General features: G+C 32.9%; 1 protein-coding gene across 3 annotated transcripts; it reads left to right on the top strand.

Annotated features, from left to right (window-relative positions):
- Positions 1-255: 255 nt before the first annotated feature.
- LOC119640345 (CLIP domain-containing serine protease 14D) lies at positions 256-8,675 on the top strand. 3 transcript variants are annotated; one of them, XM_038038292.1, is made up of 7 exons: positions 256-294; positions 586-851; positions 3,176-3,511; positions 3,573-3,681; positions 3,742-3,926; positions 8,207-8,508; positions 8,562-8,675. In XM_038038292.1, the coding sequence occupies exons 2-7, from the start codon at positions 773-775 to the stop codon at positions 8,673-8,675; spliced, it is 1,125 nt and encodes a 374-aa protein (XP_037894220.1). In that variant the 5' UTR covers positions 256-294; positions 586-772. The 3 variants fall into 3 exon arrangements, with proteins under 3 accessions (XP_037894220.1, XP_037894219.1, XP_037894218.1); XM_038038291.1 differs by lacking the exon at positions 256-294 and adding an exon at positions 455-472; XM_038038290.1 differs by lacking the exon at positions 256-294 and having other exon boundaries at positions 557-851.
- Positions 8,676-9,386: the final 711 nt, after the last annotated feature.

Here is a 9,386-nt window from a genome sequence, read left to right as displayed (position 1 = left end):
GTAAATCATTTCAGATTAAAAATACACTTCCTCTTTGCGAACCTGTTCGTTGCTATTTATTGCACACGGTTGTAAGTACTATGACTGGTTTGGTCATTGCAAAATAACGAAAACATATTTAAGAGAGAAAGAAAGTTATGTATTATATTGATTAGTCAAACGTATGAAACTAGATAAAGATTTAATTCAGTGGTTGCGTGTTTAAGATCAACTCTCATATTCTCGCGGTGATCTCCGTTTATGCATGCAATATATTTACAAAATAAGGGAAAACAATTTTTTACAACATTCAACGTAAAAACATTTCTTTTTCAACCAACTTTCAACCAGAGCTCTGCTAACAAATCAAAAAATAAATAAAATTATAATTTTGTTTTGTTTGTAATTTTAGAATAATTCCGTTGTTAGTTGGTTACCGAACATTTGAATCAAATGTTAAATTATGAAATTAGTATATATATTGAATTAAAAGGTGCCGGACGTGGTTGGGTTCTCTGTTTAGAAATTTTAAACTTATAACGGTGCGCAGTGATACTCAAAAATACTATAAGAAAAAAAGAATTTGAAATGAGAATTTTGTTATAGCGGCGTAATGTTACAACTGCGTGTCCACTCAATGTTAAAAACACAAATTTGATTTAATGCATTTTAAATTAGCTCTCAAATATAATAAGTTGTGTGCAATTAACGCTTTCAGAGCGATTTGAATGAAAACATAATTTTTTAAATCAAATATTAAACTATACATTTTGCATTTTTCGACCCGAATAAAATGAATTTATTACAAATTTTCACTTTTCTCTTCATCGCATTCATGATGAAAGCGATTAATTGTGAAGAAGGAACACTTGGTAAGTTCGCAGCGTGGAGGTTATTTATTTAATACAGTTATTTATTTAATTTCAATCGATTTTCTTAAATCATTTTTTATTAATTAATTAATTTTTTTTAATTGTTCATTTATTATTATTTTGTAAAAGCATATAAACTTAAATAATTTCTTGATTTAGTTAATTCGAGCTACACGACCCAGATAATTTTTTCAATAATGCGGAAAAAATTACTTCTTGAAAAATAAGTAAAATATAATCTTGAGTGCTTGGGAAAGCATAAAACAAAAAAATTGTAATGCACTTACTAATTGAAAAGGTGCCAGCTCGACCAATTGAAGCAGTTTTTAGATGATCCTGGTAAAAGTCGATATATGAAAGGGTTTTTTATACCGACCACCGAAGGCTAAGGGTACATTCAATTTGTCAAACCGTTTGCATCACCCATTGAAAATGGGCAAAATCGATCGAGGAATAAGCCTACCCTGTCATATAAACTCTTTCGTTGAGGGGGAAGAAATCCATTTTTTGATAACTACTCACAAACAACAGCAAGTATACCTATCAGAATTTGACTGTATACTCGATCGGCGATGCTACAGCACATGTACTAAAATGGAAAATGTCGGCCCTGATTACTCAATCAAAAAAAACCCCATTAAGTGTATACATTTTTGACCAATTTCAAATGGAATGCAATGGAGCATATCAGTTTGTTAGTTCGTCAGCCCATCTGTCTGTCTGCCCCTCGTACCCAACGGTGCTACAAATTTGCAAAAGAATTTGAAAATCATCTAAACTATTCAAAGAACACGCCCACTATGAAAGAAAAAGCAACAGTGCACTTTTCGCCTTTCTGGCTCGATTGCAAACCTTTCAGAGGTAATAATGTTGGTAAACGGTGTTCTTACCCTTTACTATAAGGATATTGCGCAACTTATGACACCTATGCAAAAAACAATTTATGGATTCTAATCTCAAAAGATTGATTAACGTAACATACCTTTTTTCGGTAATTTTTTAACATTATGAATGGTATGTATTTATCTACTGAAAGTAAATTTTTGTTGATGTGAGGCATGCACTTTTACGCCATACTTTATTTCATTAAACAAGTGAAAATGTTACAACTTGACAAAACCGACAATTACAGCAGAATGCATACATAGTCTTTGTTGAAATTCACAAATAATATTTGAAAATAAGTGTTACCTGTTGCAAACACGAGCTTTAACATGAACATTATCTTCCAGGTAATACGCTGGTAAAAGTATTTTCTATGTTTACTTGAAGAATCACTGCGAAAATATGTACACAGTTTCACAATTAACGAAATATTTTGCAATTTTCATGCACTGGTTTAAAAAAAACTTTATGTATACATAAGTACGCTCTATAGCGAACGCAATTTTCTAACTTATTGTACCTAGTTTAAGACGCGACATTTGTGAGATAGATATTACGTTTTATTTTAAGAATAAAATATATCGTCTAAGAATAAAATATATCCACGATGATGTAACGATTATCTAAAGTACATTAATTTCTTAATCCATTTTCGGTATAATACAACCAAACTTGACAATCTACTACCAGAAACTTTGGGAGATGTGATATTAAATCCCATTACCGAATTTGATTTTGTACTGCACACTGAAGTCTGCGGAATATTTTTGACTTTGTTTTTGTTATTTATTTAACAGGGATTATCTGAACATTGATTGCGATTACAATCACTCGAGTGTGACGGGTTTTTATATTTACCAACAACCAAACGAGCTAGTTTGCTTGTGTAATGAACAAAACACTACATGCTGAACAAAGTATCCTTATTTATCATCCGGCGAATACATTTTCCGAAGACCTTTTGGCGTATTTCTCTGATCCTGCGATATTTATTGGAAAATTTGTTTAAGTTTTACAAATTTCGGAAATTAATCATAAATGCAAAGAAGTTCTAGACCAGTGGCTCTTCTTTTTTTAAAAGGCAGACTAGATGATTAGTCTAGTCACTTTATTAAAGGCAATTTTTAAGTCGATGTCTGTCGAGTCTGTCTGCCTGTCTAGTGCAGGTTTTCAACATAGAGCTTGCAAACTTTCAGATATTTTCATAAAATTAGATATTTTGATATGCTTTAATCAGAGACGAATTTGTTGGACCGGACCATTCCTTCATTCATTCATATCCCTCTTACGTAAAATAATTTTCTTGTGAAAATTGAACTAAAGTCTAATATGAACGTTCTGATAAAAAACAAGCCTTTATTTGTGCTCGATATCCAATCCAAACATCTAGTAATCCATATATAATCTATGTGTTATTTATATATATTTATGATTTTTAGAAAAACTAACTATTTCTGGTGCAAGTCGCGTTGAACCAGTACCACAAGGACGTTCCTATGCTAACCGGGGATATTATGATGTAACAACTGAATGTTCTGTTGGGACAGAATGCACTCCCCTGCAGCATTGTACAACTATGGTTTATGAAGTGGCTAAAATGTGTTACTATGGCGACAAGTCATTTTTCTGTGGGGCTAGCGGGGATGAAGTGCCATATGTATGTTGCCCGAGTAATCCGCTGGAAAAAAATCAGATATGCGGCCGGACGTTGGTGCAAGGACAATTTTATCGGGGATTGGGTACATATCCATTCATCGCTAGAGTGGGCTTTAAACGTAACTTTATTTAAAATGACTTATTAAGTTTTTATATTTTTTCATATTCATTTTCCAATAGACATAAACACAGGTGGTTTCGCTTATCCATGCGTAGGCTCTATTATAGCACGGCGTGTGATACTGACAGCAGCTCATTGCGCTTTGGCGAAAGCGGAAGGCCATAGGCTGTAAATATTTCCACTGCAGTTGGTTTTTCCGTTTCTTTCTGATAAATTTTATTTTGGCAGATCATCAGTGAGAGTAGGTGAATACGATACTTCAACTGATCCTGATTGTGCTAGCACTGGATTTTGTGCTCCTCGTTCAATAAATCATGCCATCAGTCATGTTATTGTTCACCCCGATTATAAACAAGGGCAATATCATCACGATATTGCTCTGCTAATATTGAAAACTCCGCTTAACTATTCAGGTGAGTTGTTGTTGTTCATGTGAACCAAGCAATTACAATTTGATTTATATATGTTAATGAGTGATCCAGCGGAAATGATTGTTTCTAAAAATTATAAATAGAACATAAATTTGTTTAATAATTAATTATAACATACGCTGCAATTTCTATACACACTACAGCTTGTCCGTGTACTACAATTTCCCAATAAGAAATGTTAAATTATTTGTAAGTTTTTAGATGTTTTGTCACACTTACCACTACTTTTTCAAGGCCTGATAATAATAAAAAGGTAATAAAAGAGAGAGGAATTATGTTTGCCTTGTGCGAAACCTTTAGTGCTAATTACATGGAGACATATGATATTTAATTGTGATAAGAAACGATGGCACCTTTTTACAAACCATTTTTTAAATCGATTTGAAATCATTTCTTAGGTAATTGTACAAAGTAAGAGCTACATTCTCCTACTACTCCATTTGGCTTTCGCTTGTAAGTTTTACTAGGGAAAACTAGCGTTCAATTTAGAATATTAAATTAATATCTCCGTATTATTTAAGGAAAAGAAGAAAATTGGTAATTTTTGGTAATTGTGATTTAGCTGACTTTTGAAAAAAAACTAACCGGTGTTGTAAAAGACAATTTAAATGTGTTTTTCTAGACATAGCTTTCAGGTCGGTTTAAGGCGATTTACATGCAGACGTACACAAACAAAACTACCAGTCATGGTGATCAAAGTAAGATAAGATTTTTGCTGCGTATCTTTGGGAAAATTTAGTGTACTAATTTTGGTATATAGGCGCTAAAACATGAGTAAATTTATTTTTCTAAGAAGAATTATATCGGAAGCACTTACAAAAATATATTAATCCGATCCAAAAATTTCAGATTAAATACGCTAAAACACTAGTTTTCGTATATCTGGAGCGGTTTTCCACAATGAAATCTTACCACACACAGATGCGACAATTTCGATTGTTGACATATTCACCATCTGAAGAAAATGTGCCGCGGAAAATCGTCATCGTCGTTGTTCAAACACCCAATCAGCTTATCTCCTACGTGTCGCATGATCAACCGCCTTCAGTTTTTGCGTTAGCTTGTTTTGGTGGTCATTTCTTCGGACTCATTTCTTGGTGATCAAAAATGCATATATATCACAATATAATGAAGGAACAGTGGTGGCCATTTTATTGCTGTATTGCTATATCTGTTGTGTAATTTTCGATTTACATCTTGCAAATATGCGGTTTTTGAGACTCTGCCGAAAAGGACCCCTATTTGTGTGTAGCCATAACAATGGATTCATCGCTCGAGAATAATAAGCATGTTAATCAGAAGTAATAATAGAGGGAAGGCTAGAACATTTCAGATTAGAGCTGCAATAAAATTTGGTTTATTGAGGAGGATTTTTTTTGTTTTAATAGAAAAAAATATGAGATATGAAGAGTTTTGTTGAAACTGCATCAATTATTGTTCATAGCATTTCTTAGTGATAGTTTTATTTATTTGATATATATAATGTATATATAATAACCGCTATCCATACGAAAGCATAAAAAGTTTTTTTCGCACCTTGCCTCTCTCGTGAGAGTTGTGTTTTCGTACTTAATATCTATTTTGTATGTTTTGTGCGTCAACGGTTTTTACTTAAAAAAACTAATCACTTTTGCCAAGATTTTTATGTACACCGAATATGTTAATTTGTTTCTATCATTCAATTGTCCAGGATTTCCGCAATTAGATTTGTCCGATGTACGTCTCACGAAGTAAGGTAAACATCGCGCGTATTATTTACTTCAAATTAAAAAATTTGTGCTGCTTCTGTAAAAATAGCTATCCAATAAATCAATGAAATCGGTTTGTGATCTATTGATTCTTTGATTCACTTTGGAATATACAGTTAATTCATGCTAAAAAAATGCTGTGCAACTGATGCGGCACACGCAAATATACCTTTCTTCTACAACTCGTGTCCCCACTATATATCTGTCCTCTTTCTTCGTGGAGACGATTTTAGGTTTAAAAACAACAAAACAAGTCAAAATTTTAAAAAATAATAAAAATCTTTTTTATCTTACTACATCTAGGCTTATTTTTGTAAGAATTTTTATTTGTAGAAAGGCCTCAACAAATAATCCCCCTCCATACAAGTTTTCCACATTTACTAAGTACGCTAAAATATTATTGGTTACCGAATTTTGTCGCATAATACTAAAAGGTGTTCCTCGTAAGCCCGCTTCGTCAAAATTATAAAGGAGGTGATCGGAACGACGGTTCGAATCAATCCATTAGCCGACCCAATTCATTTCGTTCATATCAATATACTGAATTTAGTCACAAGAGTGTGCCATAAATGTTTAGTACAAAAATATGTATGAGATGATCGCCAACAGAAAAAGGCGTAGAGACTCTTAACTGATTTAGACAATGATTCTGATTCATTTGGTAAAATAAAAGGTGATCTCACAAACTTAACATAACCATACGCCAAGTTTGGAGGCGCAATTAAATATATTGCAGAAAAGAAGTTTACTAGAAGGTTTTAGACATCTATTAAATATTAAATATCGTTCGGTGTCATTTGTTAAAGCTTTCATTTTTTATTAAGATCGACTTCAGTACTGGCCCGCCAAACGGGGCCTCAGATATCTAAGAGGTTCGCATTGAAATCTCGGTATGCATTTGCCTTTTATTAGGACAAAGTACCCCTACGCAGTATATTGGAGACGAAGTATTTCTTTACATATTTAAAATATAAATGAACTTCAACTACGTTACGTTAAATTTCAACTATCATTTAATGAATAACTTTTTGGATGTTTGACATTTTGATATCAAAATTTTAAAACTTTTACATTTCACCATATTTTGTCTTTGTTGCAAGCACAATGATTAAATTAGTATGCGTTATCGCCTCTAAAGTATAGTATTAAGTCATAAGAACTGTTTATTGCTAACAGTCATTTTCTGTTGACTGACTTGTATGCGCTATTGTGTTAAAATTTGAAATATTGATGGTTGGCAAGAGCATGATTAATAGGGCTTTTGATGAATAAACGTACAGACAAATGAAGCAGGCTTTTTATTTATTTTGTTAAGCCTGGCGGGGCCAATTAGATGAACATCTTGTAATGTAAAGCAATTGAATGAAATGTGTACAAAGCTTACATGGTGATGTATACAAACTACTAAAGAATTGAGATAAATGTTTATTGGTATGAATTATTTCATATGTGGCTTCAGTAGTGGCTGCAATACTCTATTTTCGCCTAGTGCCCGTAATAGCGTTGTTAAATGGCCAAGAATACATAACAATTATGAAACATTTAGGGGCGTTGTGCTAACGTAAACAATTTAATCATAACCCACAAAGAAAAGTAAATTATCGGAATTTCCTTTCAATTCAAAAACGCTTAATCGACTCTAAAAAAAAAGAAGGAAGAACCAAAAATTATTGCAACATTATAAATTGAAAAGTTATTAACATTACAGTTGTTGTAAACTAAAATTCAATCAGTTGTTACGATTGGAGTCTTTCAATCAAAAGTTCAAATCACTTATTTACTTTTTTGGTTGCAGGTTTAAATCAACGGAAATGTTTACGTTATATAGCAATGTCAGGTTACTGACTAAACTTTTGCCGTTTTCCAGAAAAAACCGTACAGGGAGCTAAATTAAATCGTAAAAAACCTATGGATTAATGACAATGGATTTAATGACAAAAGCGCGTGCCGGAACTATTTGTTTTTAATTTTTTTTATCTAAAAGCGATTAGTAGATTCTTTTGTTGAAAATTCCATTGATCAATTATGGCATTAATATGTCAATTCCTTCTTTATTTCGGAACACATGAGACATAACGTTTTTAATGCCATTTTGATACGCTCGATTTTCGGCGACAGCCGGCCGGACACTTTTACACCGATATTTGGAAAAATTTTCGAAACCGCAGATGCGGGGTACTGTTTACTTAAATTAAAAATTTAATATACGCTATGTTCCAACTTTCTATGTAAATTTTTGCTATTACAAAGTGCAACTTGTTGAGACTTATAAGGGGGCTCTAGCGCTAAGTTACGTTATTTACAGAAATGCTTTTCAAGTATATCAATATTCTGAATAATTTGGGTGGCATAAACAATCGCATAAGTTTGCCATAATTCCAAATAAATGTGAAATCTTTCCAAGGACCGGTTCATTTTTGTGGGAATATATTGTCATTGAAGAGGTGCTGATGTTATCGTTCATCAAAAGCACCGTTCGAAGTGTTCCATATATTTTTTGCTTTCTTATTTCAGTGGCTACTCAACCAATATGTTTACAAAAAACTCGTGCTAATTTGGTGGTGGGGAAAAGGGCGACAATAGCTGGTTGGGGTAAAGTTTCTACGTCAAGTATGCGACAACCTGAAATGTCATACTTGGACGTACCGTTAACTAGTTGGGATTTATGTTTGCGAAATTATGCTAATACAGGTGCTTTGGAATCGCCGGGATCCATTGATGGCCAGTGGATGTGTGCGGGTGGTGAGGGTAAAGATGTATGTCAAGGATTTGGTGGAGCACCGCTTTTCACACAAGAGAACGGAATATTCTCTCAGGTGAAGTTCTTAAGACGTCATAAAAGAAATAAATAAAGCTTATCATCATTTAGGTCGGCATTATGTCTTTTGGATCCGATAATTGTGGTGGCCTACGCGTACCTAGTGTTTATACTTCTGTAACGCATTTCGTAGATTGGATTCAAGATAATACACCAACGGAGTAAATTTATAGCCATTCCATTTCATTTCGTTAAAGTGTGTCGAATTCTGCAGGTGAACAAATGACTATAAAAAGGTGCTTAATTGTAAGGATAATTATTCTTTTCTGTACACAAATTTGAAATCTAAATTTTTGATTGCATACCGCTAAGTTCTTATTTATTGTATTGTACGAAATAAAGAAACATTATAAGAAAAAGTTAACTGACGTGGTACATCAAGCAATTAAGAGGTCGAATTTTAGGTATTCATATAATTCATTCATTTCCTACCTAGAGTAGCACCGAGAAGAAAAATTACATATCTCTTCCTCTTTTTTACAAGATATATTCGTTTAATACGTTAAATTAGTTGTGGGGCAATGTTGGGACTCAAAATTGATTTTTCCAGGGACACTTTTTTAAGTCGAACAGTTTTTTTTCGCACATTTGATAATACCTTACTGTACTCCAATAATTTTAACAAATAAAAAGGAAAGAGCTCTCAGCAAAATAAGTTACTGCATATGATTTTGTCTTCTATTGCCTTTGTGTTTTTTGTTTTCCATCACCACAAATTTTATGGAACAAAGGGTCACCTTTATTGGAACTTCAGAAGAGATTGAAGTCGATCAAAGCGCAAATATGAAATACTACTAAGCCAAACACGTAGACCGTATCTAAATTTAGTGTTTTCTGAAATATTAATATATGCTATGGACGCCTTTGTTTTTTAAC

Source organism: Glossina fuscipes, unplaced genomic scaffold (genome assembly GCF_014805625.2).
Source record: "Glossina fuscipes isolate IAEA_lab_2018 unplaced genomic scaffold, Yale_Gfus_2 121, whole genome shotgun sequence".
Classification (NCBI taxonomy): Eukaryota; Metazoa; Arthropoda; class Insecta; order Diptera; family Glossinidae; genus Glossina; species Glossina fuscipes.
The sequence above is the reverse complement of the archived record's forward strand: the minus strand, read 5'-3'. Positions and strand labels throughout refer to the sequence as shown.